Here is a 26028-nt window from a genome sequence, read left to right as displayed (position 1 = left end):
CAACTAAACTACCTGGCCAGGGCTCATTTGTATATTTCTAAGGAAGAGGTTAAAGAAAAGATCTTTTCAGATAGTTCTGAAAAGGGTGGGAGTGGGGGTAAATAAGGGATGTAACTTCTCAAAGAACCATGTTGTTCATGTATTTGGCCAATAAGGGCACATTATTTTATCCTAATAAAAATTAAGCTTTACTTTTCCCCTATAAATACCGTATCTGAAGAGTTGTTTTGAACACACACACACATACATGCAAACAAACGAAAGCACTGTAGTGTGGAAAGGAGACCACCAGGAGTGGTTTGAGAGGGCATGTTGTCCTCAGTGGCTTTTGTGTGTGTCTCTGTTGTTTTGCTGGTGGTTGTGCGTGGCAGGAGTGATAATTCATCTAAGTGTTTGTGATGCCGAATCTGATAAAATCACAGTATTTCATTGATCTGGGACTAGCACACTCTGCTTGGCATTTATATTTTACTACTACTAACTGAGAAGACAACTTATTTAATCATATTAGGTAAAGAATCTTTGGGGGATGCTGGAGGCAAAAGCAGAACACAGTATAGCAAGAAAAATACACCTTAAGCCTTAGTGCCTAGCTCAGTCCTCAAACAGGGAAGTGGACGCTGGTGTGGAATGTGTCCTGTAGGAGTTTGATGTTGAGGAAGATCACTGTTGTAGCTTTGTACTGTCTGGGTTATCCCTTCTGCTAGTATTAGAAATCTCTCTGGAAGCGAAAACTCTATGCTCTTCGTCTTTTATTCTTGGTTGTTTTGGGGGTCCCCAGATGGTGTGTCCTTGAGTGACTGATGTATTTCAGTTCCCAACTAGCTCTTTGAAAGAACACTTTTACTCCTAAATGGAAGCTCTGACTTTTTGCTCTGCAAGGCTTTGAGCTGTGGAAGTGACAGTTGTGTTTGGGAGGTCTGTACAGGGAGTTTCTCTCAGGGAGGGTCATCGTCTGCTGTCATCGTTACTTGGAAATAGATTTTTACAATGTGAGAATTAGAGATAGATTTTTATGTCTCCTAAAGTTACTTATATATTTATACTTTTTTAAAAGTTTCCATTTAACAATCTATATTTTAGATATTTGTGAAAACCATTATTCAGGGGTTTGATGTCCATGTATTTTGCAAATTTTTAGTGACCAGGGTTCATTTCAGGAGTCTGAATGGGATCTGAGTAGCCTCAGTGGCTCAAAAATGAGTAGGAGTAGGTCCAGACAACATTCTCGGATAATCGGAAGTCTAATTTAAAGTGCCTGTGGCTTCCAGGTTTGCCTGCAGTTCTAATAGGCGGGGTCTTTCTTCAGATCGTAGCCCTTTCTCAGCCTTTGTCCCGTCGGTAGCTGCCCCGGCCCCCTCCCAGCTCCGCAGTGATTATTCACTGCGGCGTTAAAGGAGGACTAGAGACTCCTCCTTAGTTCGTTGGAGGACTACACATTCCCTCTTTGTGGCCCCCGATTTTTCTCTTTTTAAAGCTGTTTCCTTTTTTATAAAGTGGACCACTTCAAAATTAAAACTGCTTCTACACTTGGTAAGGCCGGTTCTTTCCTTTAATCAAACCATATTTTGGAACTGTAATTGATAAATCTAATTGGAATCATCAAAGTCATCTTTTTATCCTGATGAATTGCTGCATCATGTGTTCCTAACCAGCCGTTTTTTCCAAGTGAGAAGTTCCTACTGCAAGGCCTGCTGGTAAACCTTGCTGTGTTGTTTCAAGCCAGGTGGCCATCAGATAGGCCCATGTGTTCAGAGTATCCTGCCTCCTCTCAGTGGGGCCTATCACTGTCCTTTAATCAGGCTAGAAGGTACACTTGAGCTTTTTCAGATAGTCCTTCTTTAAACCTGCGGGATCACAAGTAATCTTTTTAATTTTCTTGTGTCCGTCCGTCTTTAATTTCTCCAGATACTGCAGGCAAACAGCTCGCCGAGGTGTCCCATGGGGTTTAAAAGCCGCATCGAATGCAGTTGAATTAGCGCCCGTGGCGCAATCCCGCGGCCTGAAATGAACCCTGCGAGGCTGTGTATCAGAGGGTATGTTGTTAACTATTAGCCTATTTTCCTACCGGGCAAATTACTCGAACATTATGGAGATGGGGGCAGCGCTGATCGAGGCTGTGCAAAAAGATAGGTTTCTCTAGAAAGGATCTTGGGGGCAGACATCAGCTTTGAGCTTCACACTTTCCTTGGCCCAGAAGGGTACCCTCCTGACTTCTTATCCCGATGGCATAGGTCCGCCCATGAAGTGTTCTTCCCTGAGATTTTGTTCTGTCGTGCCAGAGTTTCTCTTCAGAGTTCTTGATCTTGCCTCTGTGTTCGCAGTGTTTCGTCTGCACATGCTCATCAGTCTAAATTCAAGCAGATGTGGAGAGTGCTGCCTTCACGTGCTTGTTAAGGGAGTTTCCAGCGGAGATCTTAGGTAGTTTGGGTGGACAAGTGACCACCCAAACTGGAAGTCTTTCCTCAGATTATGACATGAGCTTTTATAGGTCTTTGGTTTGGCGACTTATTTCTAACCTGATGTACTATATGCCCTGTGTTTGTGATACTGTATTCAGAAATGAACAAAACCAAGGAGCACCTTTTTTTCTGAAGTAGAGTGATTTTAGGGGGGTAGGGTGGTTATATTATTCTGGTGGTTTCAGAGCCTTTGTATACAACAGTGTATCTTAGATGCAGAAAAACATGGAGTAATATCCCTTCCACAGTGGCACTAACCAAAGTTTTGACTCGTGTGGTGTAACAAACCTCTGATCCTGTTGAACCGGAGGACATACCTGCAAGAAAAGGTCTGTGAGGTGGCGGCGGCAGCTGGTGTTACTAGTAGTGATATTAGTAAAGAAGACTTTTGATTCTGGCATAGGAAAGAAGAAATAACATTTTTTAAAAGATTTTATTTATTTTTAGAGAGGGAAGGGAGGGAGAAAGAGAGAGAGGAGAGGAGAGAGGCAGAGGGAGAGAGAGAGGGAGAGAAACATCAATGTGTGGTTGCTGGGAGCTGTGGCCTGCAACCTAGGCATGTGCCCTGACTGGGAATCGAACCTGTGATGCTTTGGTTCGCAGCCCACGCTCAATCCACTGATCTACGCTAGCCAGGAGAAATAACATTTTAAAAAGCTGATATTCCACTTGGTGACCAAGACCCTTAAAGATTAGATTCAACGCCTTAACTTAATTTTAGCTTGAGTGTTTTGCTTTGTTTTGTTTTTTTCGGCTGGCAAGTTTTGCCTTCATTGTCTGACCTGTGAAATATTTATACCAAGGTAATTCTTTTCTTCCCAGACCTCAGAATATATTATTCAAGCTTACAAATATGGTGCATTTGAGAAGATCCCAGAGTTTATCGCTTTTAGGAACAGGCTGAATAATTCTCTTCATTTTGCACAAGTCCGTACTGAACGGATGTTGTTAGACCTTCTACTTGAAGCAAATATGTAAGTATTGCATAGGAGCTAAAAAAGAACAAGGGATTATGTCAGAGGCTGCGAGTCCCCATTGGGCCCATAGCTGACATCAGTAGGCTTAAGCTAAGGCAAATGGGAGAAAAGGAGAAAGTGTGTGTGGTGGGGGTTGGGGGAACAGGGAAGAAAGGGGGTGGAGCCTGGTACGGGTCCTGGGACTGAGAGAGCACTGCCGGTTCCGCACAGAAGCAGCCAGGCTGTGGGCAGGATTGTGTTGACAAGGGTCCCTGCAAACATGGGGTTTCAGGGATTAACGTTGATCCCTTTATTGTGGTTGGGTTTCCAGACGCAGGTCAGCACAGTCTGTGCTTGGTTCTCTTTCACCTTACGCGAGCCTTTGTTTCTCACTAGTAAACCCTTCCTGCCTGCCTTTCTCCTTCCTTCCCTTTCCTTCTAGTAAAACAGAGTCCTAGCTAATACGTTTTTATGGCTGTTTTATTACTGAAACAATACATGAGTACATTCTCCGTGTCACAGATCAGTCAGCTTAGCAGAGAGTATCAAGTCGATGAGTCTCCGGCCGGAAGAAGACGACATCCCGTGGGAGGCCTTGCGGGACAACCGGGACTTGAACGTGTTCTTCAGCTGGGACCCAAAAGACAGGTGACTTGCATGTGACTCAGGCAGTTTATTTCTAAAGAATCTGGATGAATCTAATGGGACGTAAATATGATAACATATTTGTCATAAGGATCAGAAAATATAAGTAAGCCACAGTAAGAAAATAAACCTGGCCTCTGCGTTGGGATTGCTGGCTAATCTAAAAGTTAGATCCTCCTTCGTAGCATCTTTGAGAACAGACTCCAGACAGATTGAAGATTGTGTTAAAACTTCTTAGACATTCTAAGAAAATATAAAATATAAAAACATGGTTGGGGAAAGCCTTTCTTAGCATTATGTCAAATCTGGAAACATAAACAGTTTGACCTTTGTAAATATTAGCCTTTATCTAAAAGGCTAATATTTGTAGACACAAATTAATATTTGTGTCTACAAATTAATATTTGGTAAATTTGTTAACAAGTTCTAAAGCTATGTGCTAAATTGGTAAATTTCTTCATATATATTAATATCCTTCATATACAGAGAACAATACATCAGAAGATAACCAGAAAACATTGTATAAAGGGCTTATTAACAGGAAGTTCAAAGAAATGTATCTTACAGCAATAAAGATTTTTTTTAGCCTATCAGACAATGATAAAAAAAGAGTAATACGTGTGCTCAGCAAGATTGTGGGAAAATGTTTGTTGTGCATTTACATGGGGGTAAACCTTTATGTAACCAGGGAATTTCTCTGGCCAGGGAATTTTAGTGACATGTATCAAGGTTGAAGATTCCATTTACTATTTGGTTCGGCAGTTCCACTTCTAGGAAAGTGGGACCTGAGGGAACAGGTGCACAAACACGCAGGTACGTGTGTATGAGGTAGTTCTGAATATGCCGTGATTTAGTGATTTGCTAGGACTCGTGGGACTCAACATGTAGTTGGCACTCACAGGGTTTGTTATAACAAAAGGGTACGTGACAGGGTCAGCAACGGAAAAACACACAGCTGGAGTCTGGAGAATCCCATGCACAGACTTCCAGTGCCCTCTCTCTCAGGCAAGGGGCCATGCCAAGTACGCTGCTTTCTTCTTTATGAAAAATACAGCATGTTTGTGCAATGTTTCTGCTCAGAGAAGCCCTTAGAAGGATGGTGCCTAAGGTTTTTATCAGCTGATTACGTAGGCACCCTCTGTCTAGCCTATACCAGCATTGCAGACTCCCCGAAGGAAGGCAGGTGTTCGCCATAAACCACAGGGTTTGCACAGAGAGTCTAGGCACCGGGAGCCACCCTTACCATTTAGGGAGTGGTTGGCGCACTAAGTGTCCGGACACCAGCCAAGGGTATCCTTGCAAGCTGCCCTTCTAAAGGTAACAGCTCGGGCTTGCTGGGCTGATTTTTTCTGCACACACTATCATAAACACATGCAGTTTGGAAAATAGTATGAATACTGTGAATCCATCTATGTGTTTAAAATTGGTTATATGAGTATTTTTAGTTGCATTTCATTCCTCTATTGCAAAAATCTGAAAGGATCTGTAAAAGCTTGTTAATATGGTGGGTGCTTGATTATCAGGGAACGTTTTCCTATTTTTTACTTTTCTGTCATTTGAAATTTTTATATCATGTATTTTATCATCAGAAAAGTTTCACTTAAGGGGGAAAAATAACCTGTTAAGTAGGTTATCATGCTCATTTGTGGATATCAGAATGCAGACTTGGATGATTCGGGTGTAAGATCGTTGAGCTGGTGAATGGAAGCCGGAGCCATTCAAAGGCATCTTGTCTAATGAAAGTGAACTTGGAAGGATTTAAAGGCAAAAACATTGAGTAAAAGGGATGGTTTGGGGATTTTTTTTAAAGGGATGTTTCTGAAGAACATAAGAAACTTTCTTTGGAGGAGGAGACCATGTGGTTAAGAATTCGTTCCCTAACACTGAGGCTGATCAGTGGCCTTCCAAGTCTGAACCACCCCGTGGAGCCAAAGAACTCCGAGAAGACCACTGAGAATGGTGTGCCCTCCAGGATTGATATTCTTCGTTTGCTCCTTCAACAGCTGGAGGTGGCCCTGGAGACAGGAAAGCGATTTATTGAGAAGGAAATTCAGGTATCATCAAAGTGTATTTTTTAATCAGCGCCACAGCAATCTATGACTGTCTTTTTAAACATAGGTGTTTGGGGTGAGTCAGTAGTCAAGAGCAGCATTCCGGCCCAGTTTAGGACATCTGCAGGGAAAAGGCAAGTGTTACAGACTTGGGGAGTTGCAGAGGCTGGCTTAATATCCACACTGGAGCGTGAGGGAAAGCAACATAGCTTAGTTTTTGTGGTGGTAAATTTTTAATAGCTATCTATTTTCACTATAATGATTTAATTGTTGGTTTAGTTCCTGTTAAAAAAATTCATGGTTATGCTTTCCATGGTTACAGTTGGCTACCTGCAGTCAACTACAGTCTGAAAATATTAAATGGGAATTTCCAGAAATAAACAATTTGTAAGTTTTAAACTGCTTGCTTTCCTGAATAACAGGATGAAATCTCACCCTGTCCCATCCCACCCCATCCTGCCTGGACCACAAATCATCCCTTTGTCCAGCATCCCACGCTGTATACACGGCCTGCCCCTTTAGTCACTTGTAGTTGTCTCGGGTATCAGGATGTTGGAGTGACCCTTATTTTACTTAACAATGGCCCCAAAGCACAAGAGAAGTGATGCTGGCAATCTGGATGTGCCAAAGAGAACCCATAAAGTGACAAGGTGAAAGTTCTCAATTTAATAAGCAGAGGAAAAATCGAAGGTTGCTGAGATCTCCAGGAAGGACAAATCTATGTAAGGAAGGACAAAGGAAATTTGTGCTGTTTCTCTTTTGCACCTCAAACTGTACAAGTTATGGCCACAGTGTGTAATAAGTGCTTAGTTAAGGTGGAAAAGGCTTTACATTTATGGGTGGAGGACATGAACAAAACGCGTGTTCTCATTGCTGGCGTGGGTTGCCTCCAGAAAGCACTGAGCTCATACGAAGACTTTTCAGTAAGGGACCCCTGACATTAAGTCAACGCACATTCATTTAAACCGTCATTATGGTATATTGTTATACTTGTTCTATTTTATTTTAGTTATTGTTGTTAATCTCTTGCCTAATTTATAAATTGAACTTTATCATAGGTCTGCATGTGTATGTAAAAGATGGTGTATATAGGGTTTGTAAGTATCCACAGTTTCAGGCGTCCATTGGGGTCTTCGAATTGTATCTCCTGGGATGGGGGGGAGGGGGACTACTATGGTTTGCTGATCAGTGTTTGCAAATTATTTCACTAACATAGATTTTATGCAGTAGTTTATTCATAGTCCTTTGTTTTCTTATTTTGTATGAATTTAGATGAAGTTAAAGGACAATTACTTTTTTCCTTTCTTTTCAGTATCCTTTCCTTGGTCCCTGTGCCTACCAGAATGGGTGGATTCTTTAACTCGGGCTGTTCTCAGTGTCAGACCAGTTCTTTTTATCTTGTTAGTGATGTTTATGAGCTGGATACCAATGGTTTAGGTAAGTGCATATTTACATGAGTGTATTCATTTACTGGGTCTTTGTCATTGCAACATTATACTTAGTAAATGGCGACAGAATATCTAAATTTGTTATTTGGAAATATTTGGAGGAGATGGAAGCTGGAAGTTGTTCTGGTTTAACATACAGGAAAGTATATTCAAAAGATATAAAGTAATATTTTAGAATTTTAAATTTAAGTCTTTTCCATATTTGAAGTCTTTATTAGGTTTAACATACAAGAAAGTAATTCTAAGGTTACGAAGTAATGTTCTAGAAGTTGAAATTTTAAGTCTTTTCCATATTTGAAATCTTACTAGGTTCAAAAGTTTGAAGAAACAAATTCTTGATTTGTTAAAATATTGTTAGACTTCAGATTGAATTCTTATTTAAAAATGAAGCCCTGCCCTGACCATATGGCTCAGGTGGCTGGGCGTGTCCCACAGTGAAAGGTGGCCGTTCCATTCGACTCAGGGCGCACGCCCGGTTGCCGGTTTGGTCCTCTATTGGGGGCATGTGAGAGGCCATCGATACTTCTCTCTCACATGGATGTTTCTCTACCTTTCTCCGTCCCTTCCCCTCTCTTTAAAAATAAATAAATAAAATCTTTTTTAAAAAAATGAAGCCCTTGCTCTGTGGAGAAGAGTCTTTTTCTAAGCTTTTCAACCCAGTGATAATCACAAATATCCTACAGACTGGCCTTTTTTTCCCTTCTGAATCATAAGGTTTGTGCATCCTGTCACTTAGAGTATTTGAAACACAGATTTCTAGTCCTCCCAGAGAATTTGGGTAGAAAAAAGAAGGTAATTAACACCTTTCTCTTTTTTTCTCTTTCCCTTTTTCTTTTTTCAGTTCCCTTTTCTTTCTGTCATCTTTGTCTCTGCCTCTCAGTAATAGAATTTAGATGCCTATGGCTCTCAAGAGAAAAGAAAATGTTTTTGCCATGTGAAGGTACTAAGCTTGCTAAAAAAAAAAAATGAATGTTTTTCACTTTTTTTTTTTAGATGATACAATGGAGATCCAGGAGCGAGTAGAGAATAGTTTTAAGTCTTTATTACAACAGTTAAGAGGTAAGCGATCTTACTGTGGATTCCCCTTTGGTATTTGATAATAGTTCAGTTTTAAAAATGGAAACTTGCAAGAAGATTTGAAAGTATTGCATACTTTTGGTATGTTTAAAGAATTGTTTTTAATCTTAAAAGTTTTGATTACAAAACGAGTAGATGCCTATCATAAAACAGCAACAAATGTGTGTGGTCTTTTCCCCTTTCCTAAACCCTTTCCCTCAGGGCCAAGTAGGAACTGTGGATGCTTTGGAGTCCATACTCCTAGATGCCACCCGAAGTACACAGAAATGTGTACTAGTGACTATTTTTAGCATATGAGAAGGAATACTACATGTTTTTCTGACTGTTTTTTTTAAAGATTTAATTAATTATGTTCAGAGAGAGGGGAAGCAGGGGAGAAAGAGAGGGAGAGAAACATCAATCATTTACCTCTCACATACCCCCAACTGGGGACCCAGCCCACACACCCCCAACCAGGTACCTGCCTGCAGTCCAGGTGTGTGCCCTGACAGGCATTGAACCCACGACCCTTCAGTTTGCAGGCCAGTACTCAATCCACTGAGCCACACCTGCTAGGGCTGACTGTAATTTCTTACTGCCTTGGACATCTTACCATGTCAAATATATATATAAAATCTTGGTAATCTCTGCACGCACACACATACACACACACACCATTCATTGGTCTTACATCAGTGTACCAAATTTATTTATGTATCCCCCCATTGAATACATATTATGCATTCGAGTTATTTGTAGCAATATTTATAAGGTATATTTATAACAACGCTGAAATGAACATCTTGGGATACAAGTTTTTGGCTACTTATTTGATTATTTGCTTGTTATTCTTAGAAAAGGAATTATTTGATAAAAGGGTACACATACCATTTTAAATCTCTAAGGGTCTTTCTGTTCAGGATTCTGAACAGTCTCTTATTGCTGTAATGAAGAATGATCATTAAAAGATAATCATGATTATGAGAATCAAATGTGTTTGTTATGAAGGTGCATTTCTACCATGTACCTTAGTCTTGTAGTCCTTGATGGCACAAACTCTTCTAAATCATTCACTTGGAGTCTTTATTTTATTGTGCCCTATTGGGAAAAGGCTTAGACCCTAGAGTATGGAATTTATAAAGCTACCTTTTATGTTTTGAAGACAGTAGAGCAATAGTCATGTGGCTTTTTAAAGAACTTAACACAGACAGATATTCTGTGGTGTTTGGTTTATTGTGTGTGAGGGGAGGCTTTCTGGATTAAGCTTTTATATTTGCTTATTCTTTAGTAGATTGTGCATTGTATTCCTAAAAATAACACTGAAACAAAAGCTGCATAAAACCATGAGATATTTTTCTGTTTTCAGACGTCTTCAGTAAATGTAAAGGTGACCTGTTAGAGGTTAAAGATGGTAACTTGACAACACACCCTACTCGTTTAGAAAATCTAGTCTTCTTTGGTGAGGTATGTTTGTTTTCTTCCTGAAAAACTAGACTTTCCTTAATTGTATACAGGATTAATTTTTTTTCCTTTTTAAAAAAATACTGTATTTATTTATATTTAGAGAGAGGGGAGGGGAGAGAGAAAGAAAAGAACAGAAACATCAGTGTGTGGTCACCTACCATGCATCCCCCCACTGGGGACCGGGCCCACAACCAGGCACGTGCCCTGACTGGGAATCAAACCAGCAACCACTTGGTTTGCAGGTCGGCACTCAATCCACTGAGCCACACCAGCCAGGGCGGGATTAATTTTTTTAAAATAAAGAGATATTAGGCACCATATACCTATTACTTAATCCTTCACCCCTGACTTTTGTTAATTGAAAAACAGTTTGTCTTTTTCTGAGCCAACTCCTTCCAAGCATACCAAGATTTCATTCCAAATGCTTAGGTAAACTCCTTGAAATTTGCTTTACTCATCTTTAAAGATCTGTTCCACTTCACATCTAGATGTTTTCTGTTTATTTTTCTTTTTGACTCAGCTATTATTTAGTGTAAATTAATTCCTCCAGCTTCTTTGATGTGTTGTTGCTATACTGTAATTATTGAGATTCTGCATTATGAAGAAGAATCCAGGATCTGATATAGCAAAACTCTCATCCTTTTTAGCAGAAAAAGGAGAAGGATCCCAAACACTCATAATCCATTACCTTTTCTTTAATTTCTGTGGCATGTGTATTTACTTTTCTTCCCCCACTGGTCTGTAAGCTTCAGGAGGGCAGTATTCTCTGTTCTGATGACTGGCACATAGTAAGTGCCTTAGACACACTTAATGAATGAGTAATAAATAATTGCACGTGTATGTACATGCATACACTGTAGCATAGGAGAAGACATGTAAACATTAAACACCTAACTTAATACAGAGGATATTTGTTGACCAGCTGGGGAGATTCTCTATATATATTTCAGTTAAGGTTTGCAAGTAAGGTAGTATCTTACCTGGCTGGACAGGATGGGAAGAGATTTATTGTAAAGAACCTTTGGATTCCATGTTTAGGAATTGGGAGTTTTCACTTGAGTGAAAAGGATGTTAATACACCCCACTTCCTGTAGGGAAGAGAAAGGAAGTCAGATCCCATGGACATTGATGGGTTTAGAGCTGGGAAAGCCTGAAGAAAGAGTTAAGCTGTTAGAGTATTCTAAGCGGAAGATGACGAAGGCCTGGATGGGTGTGGCCATCCTAGAAATTAGAGAGTGGAGAATTAGAGGAGAAAAGGAGGGATTTCTTAGAAGAACTGTCCATTTCTTGTTTAGTCCATTACATTCAACTGTTCCTGATAGTTGCTTTGAGCGTAATCCTTATTCATGAATTTGCAATTTTTTTCTCTTTCAGACTATTTCTATTATTCTTTGGGTGTCCAGTTACTGTGAGAGTGTCCTGAGACCATACAAATTAAATTTACAGAAAAAGAAAAAGAAGAAAAAAGAAACCAGCATCATTATGGTAATAACAGAGAAAAGACAAGCAATAATCAGGCTGCTTTTTCTTTTTACTGTTTTCCTGCGTGTTGTAAGAGACCTTGTGATCCTATCTGCATTTATTTTCTCTCCCCAGCATTCTTTTTAAGTTACACACCTACAGGGAAGCTGACTCATATAATGACACCCAAATATCCTTACCCAGTCTCACCACTTGTGAACAGTTTGCTGCATTTGTTTATTTCTCTCTCATTCTCCCCTGCTCCCGCCTTAGTTAGTTGAACCATTTGAAAGAAAAGTACAGACTTCATAATATTTAACAAACCAGGATAGAGCAGGCAGTCTCCTACAAAAACCACAGTACTCAAGAAATTTAGTATTGGTACAATAATTACATCCTTCATAGCCTTTTTCAAAATATTAGAATTCTACTAAGGACCTGACATTTTTTAAATCTGACACTTCCTTAGCCTATTGTTTGTTCTTTATTGTTGAAGAGTCTAGCTAGGATTTAGGTAGAATGTCCTACAATCTAGATTGGGCTAATTTCCTCAGGTTTAGATTAAACGTAGATATTGTGTCTTTTTCAGCAAATTAAGTCAAGAGGCACTAATGTTGTGATGTCCCGTTATTGGTGATTTCAGATTTAATTATTTGATAAAGGAAGTGTACTGGATGTCTTTATTGTAAAGGAGCCAACCCTTTAATTAATAAGTAATCTATGGGATGATGCTTTGAGAACAAATATCTCAGTTTCCACCAGCTTTTCACCCACTGGTCTTAGCATCCATTGTTAGTCTAACTTGCATGAATTATCACTACATTGATGGTTCCACAATGGTGATTTTTAAAAATTCTGTCAATCTATTATTTTTATTAGATGGTATTATCCATGTATATGCATATATTTGTATATTTTTAATATCACCATCTATTTGAGGATCCCTGTGGGCTCATTCTCTTTTAAATTTACCTTATAATCCAGTGTCATCATTTTCTTTTGGATGTCCAAATTTGGCTTGTGGGAGTCACTTAAAGTTGGTACCTGTCCTTGAACATGTCCTCATCTGTTTTTGAGCCCTCATATTTTGGAACAGCAAAAACGATCCAAGCACTTTGTACATTCCCACTGAACTGAATTGAGACATTTTTTCAAGGGACCCTGGTTCCTTCATGAGGAATGGTACTTCAAAACCAAGATCTAGGTGTTAGGGGTACTAATTGCTATTAGGTGTCATAATTTCTAGTTTATGTCAATAGAGAGAGGCAGGAAATTTAAAACCCACACCAACACACACAGAGTTTTAAATAATTCATTCCGACTGATACCTTTAGTCCAACATCACCGTTCTTCCTTCCCTTCCCTCTCTTATTACACATTTGTAGCTTCCTTTTCACAGAGTGAGAACCCTGTTTCCCAATAGCAGCAAAATGTTTGTTCATTTGCTGTTTAACAATAAATACCAAATAGTTTTGGAATTAGTCCAGTTCTACTAATAGTCCCAATAACAAACTCATTAATAAAGTTCAGATTTTTTGCCCTGGCTGGCATAGCTCAGTGGATTGAGCACAGACTGTGAACCAAAGCATCACAGGTTTGATACCCAGTCAGGGCACAAGCCTGGGTTGCAGGCCACGGCCCCCAGCAACCGCATATTGATGTTTCTCTGTCTCTCTCCCTCCCTTCCCTCTCTAAAAATAAATAAATAAAATCTTTAAAAAAGAAAAGCATCTCTTTAAAAAAAACCTGAGACTATGTTATTAGTGGGATGTAAATAAAGTTCTTGTATTTCTGCTTGTGTTCTATTTTGGTGTCTCCTCTCGTCTTTATTGTTTTAATTTTATTTTTGAATATGTGAAATATTTGCATAATTTGTACTTTTTAAGGAAAGTTATTTAGGATTTATTATGCACATGATATGCTATCTTATTAGTGTTTGAATGTATCCATCCTATCATTATTAATGGGAGGTTTTTGTTCACTATAGCAAAATAGTTATTAACCACTGTTATTTGAAAATGTTGATGGTTTTAGTAGTAATGTTGATTTCCTGCATGATTCGTAACAATTCAGGAATAACAAATTCAGGAATTCTTTTTCTTTTTTTAAAGATTTTTTTAAAAGATTTTATTTATTTATTTTTAGAGAGGGAAGGGAGGGAGAGAGAGAGAGAAACATCAATGTGCGGTTACTGGGGGCCGTGGCCTGCAACCCAGGCTTGTGCCCTGACTGGGAATCGAACCTGCGATGCTTTGGTTCTCAGTCCTCGCTCAGTCCACTGAGGTACACCGGCTAGGGCAGGAATTCTTTAGCTTTGACACTGTGTTGGGTGTTACCATTCATTCAGAAACAAAGTATGCTTGGACTGCGATGAGAGACTCACGAAGGACCTCCTCTCAGTCACTGTGGTGTGGTTGATGATTGAACACTCGGGAGTGCGAAGTCCGAAAAGCAGATCAGAGGGTCTCTGGTACTCCTGCTGATGGAAGCTGTCACTCCGAGAACTTGTTAAATAGCCTTTTGGTATTTGGATTTTGTGGGGTCTGTAGTTGTTGCTTTCTAGTTTCCAAAAATAAAAATAGCTTACCTATTTTTATGATTATCAAAGTAACCTAAGGGTGTAAATAACCTGAAGATCACCCATATTCCCACTGACCAGTGACAGCTGCTGCGAACAAAGCAGAACTGAGTTCTACAGGTTCTGCAAGTTCCTTTCTGGGTTTGTTTGTTTTCATTTAATAGGATATCTTGGACAGCTCATTTCAGCAAATATCTGTCTTTCTCATTACTTTTTTTTATTGTTTTAATCATTGTTCAGGTACAGTTTTCTCCCTTTTACTCCCATTGCAGCCCACCCACCCATCCCTCCCCACTTCCTTCCCATTACCACCCTCCCCTTAGTTTTTGTCTGTGTGTCCTTTAAATTTGTTCCTGTTGTTTCTTACTTTTAATGGTTTGATGAATATTTGGTTTGTTCTAATTTTTTAGACATTATAATTATGCTGCTATTAAAATATGGACAAATACACAAAGAGGAATGTATGCTATGTTTTTCTTACGATATCTCTTTGATCTGAAGTTGCTATGCGTGCTCATCTTTACATTAGTGCTGAGTGTCTGTATCCTTACCCATCTGATGGGTAAACAGTGCTATTCCTTTTTTTCTGATTTGCATTTTAAAAAATTCTATTGATAATGAACCTTCAAAGAAGACTTCTTGAGTGAAAAGCTGGCCTTATTACTTGACTGGCTAGTTTTCTTGTGGTTATCTTTTTTTTTAATTGTATCATGTTGCTGGGATTTCTTTGCTATATTTTGTGTTCTGACTTTGCCCAGGTTCCCTGTGGTGATAGTAATATTTTTCCTGTTGATATATTTTGAGCTATTGGGCTCTTAACATAATAGTGTTATTAATTCTCTGTCATTGATGATTCAGTTTTTTTCCAGTTTGTCATTAGTCTTTTAACTTGGGTGATTTTTTTTGTCACTGTAGTAATTACAAAAAGATTTTTAAAAATGGTTCCTAACTTAGTATAATATTTACAAAGGGACATCCAATTTATGATTGCAGAAGTCATTCCCTAAATTTTCTTCTGGGACTTTCATGGATTTTTAAAAAATATATTTATCTGGAATTAATTTTGGTATTTACTATTTTGTATGTCAGAAATGTGTAGCTAGTTATCTCAGTACCATTTATCCACTTGAAATCACTGTTTCGAAATGCTACCATTCACATTCTCTTACATTTTTCGGTCTGTCTGGGACTTGTTTATTTTCACTTTGTCAGTTTAGTTATATGCCAGTACCCTCTGGATGCCATGTAAGCATAGTACACTCTGATATCTTTTAGGGCGAATCCCCCTAACTACCCTTTTCAGAATTCTCTTAGCTGTGGTCACCCATTATTTTTCTGTTGGAACTTAGACTGTTCTGTTCTGTCGTCAGCACTGGAGGGATCTCAGAGACACAGAGAGAGGAAGTGGAGTCCTGGCTCCTCTCGTCACCGTGGTGTCCGGGAGGGTCTCAGCCTGGAGCTGAGTGATGACCAGCCAAGACATTTTTCCATCGGAATTTCGCCTGTAGTTTCCCAGGGTGAACTGAAATCCCATTTTAAAAAATGCTCAAGTCATTGTTGCTGAGTTAGCATTATTTGCTGGCAATTAAATTTACCATGCCTAAAAGCATCTCTAAAAAGACGGTGTTAATGCCCAAAACAGTAAGACCCCTATTACTGTTAATAGGGTTAGGTAATGCTCTGTTATGGAATCCGTTAGTATAGCTTATGTGATGTAAGCACGGCAAATTTGTTTCTAATCTTTCAACTTTTTAAAAATCTTTTTTTCAGCCACCTGTCTTTACCAGTTTTCAAGACTATGTTACTGGGCTTCAGACTTTAATTTCCAATGTTGTGGATCATATTAAAGGGCTTGAAACTCATCTAATTGCACTTAAACTTGAAGAACTTATTTTAGAAGACACTTCTCTCTCACCGGTAAGAGAATGTAGGCGATCAGTAATAAGCCGTGTTTATGAAAACACATGTTCTTATCCTTACCACAAGGACACGTTAATTTTCAATTTCTCATTCTCCCCTCACAGGAGTTGTGATTAGAAGGTGCCTGCAATAGTCGTTTGTCGTGTTGCGGGGTGGGAGTGCTGGATTCCTCTCCTCCTCTATTTCCACCCTGTTGCCCCCACCCCCTGGCCCAGCCCAGCCCTTCTTTCTGGACATTGTGGGGGTTGTTCTTTTACCATGAAAACTAATGATGAATTGGTGAGGAGTAGAGTTAGCACTGTCCCTGTTTTGAGGAACAGAGGAAACCGGATATATTTTTGCAATCCAGGGACAGTCTCCTTGAGTGAGAATTTACCTGCCACTGGGCTGGCTGGCTTCTTTGCCACCCTAGCGGTTATTACTTGAAAGAGGAGAGATGCTGGACATCAGAATAATTATGTCATAAATAATTAGGCTAGAGCAAACTAGCCAAAAAAGGAGTGGAACCAAGTATAGAGTCAAACGTAGAAGTCATCAGATTTCTCCTGATAGTTATTTCAGACTGGTTTCTTAAAACTCTGTTAGCAAAATCCCTGTAAAGTCTTGCCTTTCAAGTGTGGATTCTTTTAAAAAATTAAATACATGAAGTTTTCAGTCTGAAATAATTGAAGATTTAAAGGTGTCCTGAAGTAGGTTTAGGGTTCTGATAGAGGCCAGGACAGTGGCGATACCCCCCATTTCTCGGGAGTGCTCCAGTGATGGAAGTCGGGTCTTGAGGGGCCGCTGCCCTCGAGCGTTCTCTGACCCGAGGGAACCTGCCCAGTGATGGAAGGGCAGCCGGCATCCTAGCCCCAGACTGAACCAGGAGAGGGAAGGAAGGGAACCCTGTCAGGCACACTGGCTGCAAGGACTGCAGGCTCCTCTTCTGTGAAGCTGCAACCCAGAGCGGGTGGGAGGGCTCGCTGCGGGTGTGGGCTGAGAGCTTTCCACCTGCCCGAAGGCTGAGTGAAGGAGGCAGGCGTGTATCGAGATGGTGAACTAGAAGTTTGGCTTTAGCCTGGTAAACTGTATGTTCAGTGGTGATTGATTAGAAGTACTAATTGATGAATTGTTTAATTCTTTGGTATTTTTATCTTCTTTTTTTAAGCCTTTGTTTTGAAAGTAAAATATGCCCATGGTAAAAAAAAAATTCAAAGGGTACAGAAAGAACACAGCGAAATGTCTCCCTCCCACTCTAACCTGCTCCCTAGTTCCCTTTCCAAGAGGGAACTGCTATAGTCAGCAGTTTTTCATCTAACTCTTCCTCAGTCAGATAAGTCATCTACAAGCCTATTATGTCTGTTTCCCTCCCCCACCTCTTGCCTTTAAATACAAGTGATAGCATCCTATACACATTGGTTTGTCTAGCATTTTTGTACTTAGTCTGTAGGAGATCATTATGTATGAACAATTATCTACTTTATTTTTGTAATTATCAGGTAATATTCCATTATCTCTTTACATACAAACGTTTGTTTGTTTCAAGAGAATTAGAAGAGAGAGAATAGTACCTCCCGGTTCCCAGCCTCAAATCAGTCCCTGTCCAGCCACCCAGAACCATCCCCACCTCTCCCTCTCGCCTGTTCCTGCAGTAAATGCATTTGTATCTGCCACTGGCCTTCCTGACTTCCAGGCAGTTGCGGACCCAGTAAAGGCCCAGTGACTGAATCCTAGAGAGGTCGGCACCTCCCAGGTAGGGTTCTCGCCTTCCACCTCCCCCCCGAGAGACACTTGCTGGTTCTTTGGAACACTTTTACCTGTAAAGAAATCTGGTCATTTATAATTGTGACTTTTTACTTTTTAGACCAAATCCAAACTCATTCTGTATTTGAAACTCATATCCCCTTTCCTGAATACTATAGAAAAACAAAAACTGAGAATTACAGTACTTATCCTTTTAAAAAAAATCTTAAAAATTTCACACTTGAACAAATGTCACATTGCTTCATATAGCCGGGCTTTGCTGGGTATCTTTGAGATTTTTAATAAGTAGACACAGATTTATTGAGCACGCTGTAATTGGGCTGAGGGCTTGTAGAAATATAGTGGTCAAAGAGCTGGCTCTAGAGAGATACAAGTTGATTTGAAGATACAACATAGGCACAGAGATCTGAGCCAGTCTAAAAGGCTTACCAGGGAAGGGGCATCTGAGGACTAAGTTCTCACCGGGCAGACGGGAGTGGATTAAAGGGATTCACACAGGAGGAGGCAGACACAAGCTGGAAGCAGGGAAGGGAATCGTGAGCCAGCCAGCCGGCAGAGCCTGGGACACATGGTTTGTGGGAAGGACTGCCGGGCGAGAAGGCGACAGGCACCACACACAGCTCTGCTGCTGGGGCTGTGAGTGGTGGTGGTTCTTTAAAGATCTGTCTGTCTCCTAAAACGAGGAATGAGATTTCTCCTGTTGAGTGTTCTGGAGGTTATCCTGAACTTGGGCTGCTCTAGAGTCTCCCAGCTTTGTGGGCCTGCCTTCATTTGACCTTGGGAAAGTCACTTAACCTTTGGGTTGCAATCTCTTTATCTGTAAGATGAAACTCATAGTACTACCTACTTTTTAGGATTATAGTGAGGATTAAATAAAATAATAATGGCCTTTTATTGCCTACTCTTTTTTTTTTTTACTGCCTCCTTTTGTTAAAGTGTGTGTTCGTGTGTGTGTGTTCATGCACACTGAGCAGCACCATCCGTCAAATGCAGGATTCAAACAGTGCTGGGTACTTGCCTTTTGAGTTAAAAAAAAAATCTCTCCAGTTTCCTTCAGGTTACTTCTTTCCTTCCTTCCTACACCTGAAACATTGTGAGTGAGGCCTGCGGGCTCCCCCTTCGAGGGCAGGCCCCTGTCCTGCTCCCTGGGGACAGCCACTGAAGCTGGCTGTGTGCCAGGGCCCTTTTGTTTCCCCCATTTATACTCACAGAGAAAACCCACAGTATTATTTGTATCTTTAAAAAACCATCTGGTTTTAAGATAAATTTGTAATGTGCTCTACTATCTGTTAGTTTTTAAAAGTAAACAATGTACTCGGTTTTATCCTGAAGCTTGGCTTTTTTTCACTCACCCGTACATTCAACAGGTCTGTTCAGACTAACACATACAGGTCAACCTTGTTCTTTAAGCAGCTGTTCAGCATTCAAAATACGAATGCACCCCAGCCCCTGGACATTTGAATTTGTTTCCGTAATTTGCTTTAGAGTACTGCATGAGTACTGCATGTGATGTGTTTGTACAGACTTTCTTACGCACATTTGTACTTTTGAGGTAGATGAGATCTCAGGCATTACCGTTGGGCCATAAGATGTGCTTACTTGGTTTCTTCTAGGCTTTGGAACACTGCCAGCTCACGTAAACCAAACCAGTTCCCCGTCAGCCTCCTCTCTCTGTTTGAACGCTCCAGCCCTTTCTTTTCTGTGGTCTCCACCCGCAGGTCCAACGAGCCGCAGATGGGTAGCTCTCATACTGGAGTAGGCTTGGGAATGCTTTGGTCTTTTTCAGGTGTTTGGCCTCTGGAACCCATGGACTTCTCAGTGTGGAGGGAGACCTGTTAATGTTGTAGCTAAAAAAGACAATAATGGTAAACTAGATGCCTTTAAAAAGTGGCTGTGATGTGTCCAAATTCATAATAAATTTCTTCTGTTTTTCTCTGATGAAACTAATAATCAGAAATCTAATTTTTTCCCCTTTGTACATACAGCTCATGACAAAAGAGCGATTTTATGTCCAAACTGGTAATAATTTCCTACTTTTTTTGATGTCAGCTTCTAATTAGAAATACCAGTTTTTTGGCTTTATATAACTTATAATAAAGGTTACTTGAAAGAATAGTATTTCTAAAAAACAGTATCAGTGAAAAATCACATGGAAAAATATGTATTTATAATGAGCTTTAGCCTTTGAATTTTATGAAATTGAAAACGACTCACCCTATTCTGATGGAGCTTTCAGTGGGACCAGAGGTAATGCTAACTTTGTTTCTGCAGAACGGGAACTGGGGAATTGCTTTCTGAGCAGGACCACTAATTCTTGTCTCCTTTGTAGGAAGAGAGAACGTTTTCAAAGACTGTGCAAGGGAAGGTGCAGAGCAGTTACCTGCACTCACTTCTGGAAATTGGGGAGCTGCTGAAAAAAAGACTTGAGACCACAAAGAAACTAAAAATTTAAGGAAGTGGGAAACATGGGCACTGATGACTACAGCAGGAAATGGTATCATCTCCCAGGCAAAATCTACATCTGGTTGAGCACCATTTTAATCCAGAACTTCCTCATAATGTGCATGAAGGACTTTGATCGTGAATTAATTTTTTAGGTATTAAATGTGTACAACTGATTAAATTATTGTATATAAACCAGAAGCAGGACCCTCATCTGGGTTTGACCACTTTTTATACATGTTCATATGCATATGGCAGCCACAAGAGAACCCCACTTCTGCCCTACTGCCACTGGCAACCTCTGGTGGGGGAGGGTCCTATAAAAGCAGCAATAGAAGTTAAGCATAAATCATCGACCTCAGAGCAGCCGAATGGCCGTACCATTATAGCAGCTGTGGACATTTTGGTCTGGTCCTTGAGCATTAGGACGCAGAAAGGAGAAGCAGAGGGGGACCAAGACTGGGAGCAGGCCCTCTTTCCACATCGGCAATTTAGTCTTGAGGCTTGCTCAGCTGCTTGGCTCCCACAGAACCCGAGGCAGGTACCCAAAGGGCCTCAGATGAAGTTTGGCATAAGCACCAGCCACTGAAAGGCACCCTCAGACAACCACAGGCGCTCGTCTTCGTGCTTAGTCCTAACAGCCAAGACACCCCCGTCCTGCTCCAGGAGAGTTAGATCACGGGCAGGCTTCTGTTAGCCACTGCTGTGTGGAGGGGAAGGCAGTACAGACCACTTAGAACAAACCTGCTGAGGACTAGCTTGCTGTCTTTCATCCTTTCGGGGAAAATGGGGATCACTTTTAAAGAAAAGAAGTGTTCATATTTATGCAGGCAAGTGGAATACCAACGTCATTGGTTTTGTGAGATACATATATATATATATATGATATGCTTTTACATGTATATGTGTATTTTCAAGCATATGTGTGTGTATGTGTGTGTATATATATATATATATATATGCTTGAAAATAAAGATATAATACTTTAGGGTTTTTTTTTCCTTTTTAAGTGGGGGGTTTGGGAAGGAAGGAAAGAAGGAATGTATATTATGGACTTAATCTAGGTTTTAAGTTTTAGGCTGGCAAAAGAAATGTTACCCATTGGTTTGGAGGTTCAGTTTACTTCAAACTTGAGAATTGCACCGGGATGGTGTTTACATTGTTCACCTGGAGCCCCTAAGGCCATGGCTTCTGAAGTCAGTCTGACAGAAAAGATAGACGTTGCTCTTGAAAATGTTACACAGTTTATACCATTGCTTTGATAACGTGTTTGTGTTTGAATCCGTGCTTCTGTTCTTGGTCTTTGTTACCCAAATACTGTTCAAGTTGGTAATTTTGTAAGAGCAGAGAAATGAATTTGATGAAGAAATGCAAGCATCTGGTGGAGGACTGGTTTTGAAGACCTTAAAAGTCCTTTTCAACTCGCTTCTCCAGTGAAATGTGATACTTTTTTCTTTCAAAAGCAACCAAAAGAGAGCTTGGAAAGGCTCTCTCTATATGCAGAGCAATTGTATTTTGTCTCCTCACCTTGACTTTCTTAGACTTACAGTTTGATAGGGTGATCGGTAACTGTTTAAACTTCAAAGGAAATTTTAAAGGAAATTACATTATTGTCTTAAAATAAGACTTATTGGAAATCCTAGTCCATTAAGTAATTTCAAAAAATGGTTTTCGATGTAAATTGGTAGCCAAAGCTGTCACACCCCATCCCCAAAGGAAGAACTGATTAACAAGATGAATTGAGAATTCTGGTTGATTCCAAATGTAATTTATTGACAACATATCATCATTTCATAAAACTGTGGCCTGTTGAGATGGAATTTTGTGTGTATAAGGGATGGGGTATGTGTGTGTGGCATGTGTTCTTGAAATGCTGTTCCTTTGAATGTCCAGAAACACTGTACATAAAAGTAGAAATGCCCTTTAAACAAGTCTTCACCTGACCGCGATCCGTGCGGCGTGTGCTTGTCGGCGGGCTGGCCTCGGTCCTCAGGGACAGCGCGCGGCTCCAGTGGTCTACCTGGCTGGTCTCCTGCCCGAGGGCACCTGGGACCGCTACTAAAAACTCAAACGGTGGGTTTAGGGACAGTGTTACGTTGAGGTAATTCTTCCTTTGTTACTTGCTGATATTCCTGCTAAATGTAGCATTTCAATTAGATCCAACCTCTTATGTTTTGAGAAAATTGTACAAAGAATGAAATTATGCAGAAATGGCCAATATCTTTTATTAATCTGTTCTTTTGGAAACTGTCATGCACTATAAATTGTGTATAGTTAAAAAAATATATATATATATATATTCTTACATGAGTAAAAAGCACCCTCTCCAGCAATCGTATGTCATTGGTATTTGAAGAGAATTCTCAAATAACCCATTGCTGCTGCTGCTGTTTTTGGATTGTGTGGGTTTTGTTTTGTTTTTGTGTGGTAAATTGCTATTTAAAAAAAAAGGAAAGGAGAAAAACACAACTACTGTTTACAGACTGAAAAATTACTGCTTTTTATACTACTGAGATCCTAAGTTAAGACTCTCCAAAGCAAACATTTGTTTTAAATCATTTATCTGATGTGGATAAAAGGTAGAGGAATTTTTAGTGTTCTCCAAATAATGAAAAATGTACAAATGCCTAGCTGTGTTGCCCATCAATTTTGTATATTTTCATAATTTTAATTGTTCAAAATTGCATTATATTTTGCAATCACTATGTTTAATCTGGATTTGTCTTTCATTTTAACTTTTAATATAAAAAGGGGTTTCAGTGTATCTATGGCCTTGTTATTGAAACTCTTCCTACTTATTTGATGTGGTTTATTAAAATGGGAAGTATACATTCTTCCTTCAGAATAAGCATAGCAAATCTTTAAACTGGATGGGTTAATTTATATAAATACCTTTAAGTCTGTTTATTTCTACCTGGTTCATTTTTCAGATTCCTAGAAGCTACCTTTTAAATAGTATTATTCACCTCAATTTGTATTGTGTTACATTCCTCAGCTAAATTGTAGTATTTGTGGATTTAGTATTTATATTCCAAGGCCATTAGTCTTTTTGTTTAAAAGCAGTACCTTGCATGCCAGCACTTAATAATTCTCCCTCTCTCTCTCTCTCTCTATATATATATATACACACACACACATAGAGAGAGAGAGAACTTATTTTAGTATGTGCCACATTCCATTTTAGGCTCTGCTGATATAATGGCAAATGAGACCATACATCCTTCATTAGTGGCCAAGGTGAGCAAAGTCACAATAAATATTAGCTTGTAATTAATTTAATAAAATAACTCAAAGTATGTGGTAACCTGGGTCGTGAGAGGACGCCTTGAGTGCTGCCATCTGACCTGAATGAGGAAAAGCCAGCCGTGGAGAAAGGAACACAAGGTCAAAGGCCCCAGGGCCGGAAACAGCTGAGCGTGTTCCAGTGACTGGGGGCGGAAAAAAAAAGGCCCAAGTGGCTGGGACTTAATGAAAGTCCTAGGAAGAGAGAGGTAGGGATTGAGATAGAGAGGGATCAGAGCAATAAGGACTTTGCGGCCAGGGGAAGGACTGAGATTTCTGAATTCTGGAGGAAGCTAACGGGGGCGGGGGATTGCAAAAAGGCTGGCGACGCAACTTATCAAAGAGTACGCGACTCCCCAGGCCAAGGCCAGGTTTACGCCACGCTGACGGCACAGTGGAAAGAAGAGCTGTTTGTTTTTCTGCCCCGTGATTATGGAGTGCACTTCTTTGAGCCCTGAGAAGTCCATTTTTGCCTGCTTTCGTCCCAGCGTTATTTTCCTGTAGCAAAAAGGTGGGCACTTGGATATTACCTCACTGCCGTCTTTAATTTCCCCAAAAGGTGGGCTCGGGGTTACACTTTTTCATGTTCCTCGTTTTTTAGGTGCTGTCACTGCTTGATGCAGACATGCATTTCCTACAACTGGAGGGTAAGCAACTATGAGCCAAATGCTTATAAAAATTATTTGGGGGGTTATCTAAAGAAATTTAAACTTGGGCAGTACACAGCTTTTTTATAACTTCCAGCTTCCACATATCCCAGTAAATGGGTCCCAGGTCATGTCCTAGTTTACATATGGAAGTTACTGCATATGAGGTTACTACTTAAGACCACCCAGTGGGGTAGGGGTTGAATGAGGTGCAAACTCAAGCGCTGATGAAATGAGCCCACATCCCGACCCTCCTCCCCCACACACACCATCTCACATTCTTAGTCTCCACGGTCATGTTCCAATTCCCATTCAGTTCTGGTTCTCTACTGAATAGCCAGCCTTTCCTGGTGCAATTCTAATGCTAACCTTTTGTGGCACCAGTTACCAAGGACTATTTGCAAATTCAAATTATTCTTGGCAATATTTGAGGTCACTTGCAAGTTCCTTAGCATAGGATTGTTCGTGTTGGATCCAGGGTCTCATTTGCTTCAGGTTATCTGGAACTTCCCTCAGAATTATCAGATACTTGTTTGATTCTGGGAAGCCAGTCCATAGCCTTCAATCACAGATTAGTAGCATCTGAGCCACAATATTATTTAATTAGATGCTAAGAAGTAGAAGGAATCCATTTGACTTAGGTGTCAAAGACTGGATTTTGTGTGGCATATGCAAATCAGCTCAGATTCGCAACTAGAAACAGGGCTCACCTCTAAGGAAAAGGATTTGATACACAGAGCCTCTGACGTTTAATAATCTAGTCCTGTCCAACAGCCAATGTTTCTTCAACTTAAGACCCAAGGCTTATTATAATGGTACCCAGCCTGGACCCATCCAGTGAAGTACCCTGGGTGTTACCACTTCTCACCATTGAGAAGATGAGACTACATGCAGGGATGATGGAAACATGTGGTTTTTTTTTCCTACCTGCCATTTGTCTTACTCTAATTTCCATATGACAGTGAATACTTAGTTCTTTGAAAGTGACTATTTTAGATAGACAAGAAAAAACTAGACCTGGCCAGGTAGCTCCGTTGGTTGGAGCATCATCTCAATATGCCAAAGTAGTGGGTTCAATCCCCAGTCAGGGCACATACAAGAATCAACCAATGAATGAATGCATAAATAGGCAGAATGTTTTTCTCTCTAAAATCAATTAAAAAAAACAAACCCTAGAACAGCTAAAGTAAGTTTACCAATGAGAAGCATCCAAAGACCTCCCAAAATTTTCATTTAGAAATAGTGAGTAGGGGAAATACTGTAATTGTTGGGCCAAATGTAAACACAGTGGTGAGCAAAAGTAGGTGTACAGTTGGAATACAAATAATAGTAAATAATAATACAAGAATAAACTTTCACATCCTCAAAACTGTACATCTACTTTTACATGCCCCTATATAATATTCTTTTGTCAAAATGTGGGGTACTGTTCTGGCTGGTGTGACTCTGTGAGAGCCAGCCTGTACCATTCCTAGGTCACCGGTTGCATTCCCAGTCAGGGCCCGAGCCTGGGTAGCGAGCCAGGTCCCCAGCTGGGGGCGTGTGTGAGGCAACCATTCGACGTTTCTCTCCCTTTCTCCTTCCATTCCCCCCTCTCTAAAAATAGGTAAATAAAACCTAAGAAAAATTATAAAAATTTTTTTTCCTTAAAAAATGTTGGGAGTAGTCCAGCCCAGCTGTTAGCCTAGCCCAGCTGTTAGCCTAAGCCACCAGATGTTTTCGTCCTGTCCAATTCTACATGGGCTTCCCTGCATCTTTTGTTCCCAATGACTTTAAATACCAATCTGGTTAAAAAAAAAAAAAGGAAGGGAACAAAAACTATTTTATTCGCCAACTCCATTCAACTTAAATTTCTTTGGGTGCAATTAAACAT

At 40.1% G+C, this 26028-nt stretch overlaps 1 protein-coding gene and 1 long non-coding RNA gene across 2 annotated transcripts in view; one reads left to right on the top strand and one right to left on the bottom strand.

The window, feature by feature from the left end:
• NAA25 (N-alpha-acetyltransferase 25, NatB auxiliary subunit) overlaps positions 1–22933 on the top strand; it is a 57309-nt gene extending 34376 nt beyond the window's left edge. The window contains 10 exon segments of the mRNA XM_028528130.2: positions 3285–3436; positions 3941–4066; positions 5874–6117; positions 7427–7441; positions 7443–7551; positions 8556–8621; positions 9985–10082; positions 11457–11567; positions 15892–16038; positions 20114–22933. Of these exon segments, the coding sequence (XP_028383931.1) occupies positions 3285–3436; positions 3941–4066; positions 5874–6117; positions 7427–7441; positions 7443–7551; positions 8556–8621; positions 9985–10082; positions 11457–11567; positions 15892–16038; positions 20114–20236 (1191 nt within the window). The 3' untranslated portion in view covers positions 20237–22933.
• Positions 22741–25759, bottom strand: LOC118498040. Its single transcript, XR_004900559.1, has 2 exons — positions 23363–25759; positions 22741–23322 (listed from the first exon to the last, which is right to left on the bottom strand). It is a non-coding gene; the product is annotated as an uncharacterized LOC118498040 (long non-coding RNA).
• Positions 25760–26028: the final 269 nt, after the last annotated feature.

This window comes from Phyllostomus discolor, chromosome 13 (genome assembly GCF_004126475.2).
Source record: "Phyllostomus discolor isolate MPI-MPIP mPhyDis1 chromosome 13, mPhyDis1.pri.v3, whole genome shotgun sequence".
NCBI classification, from domain to species: Eukaryota; Metazoa; Chordata; class Mammalia; order Chiroptera; family Phyllostomidae; genus Phyllostomus; species Phyllostomus discolor.
The sequence above is the reverse complement of the archived record's forward strand: the minus strand, read 5'-3'. Positions and strand labels throughout refer to the sequence as shown.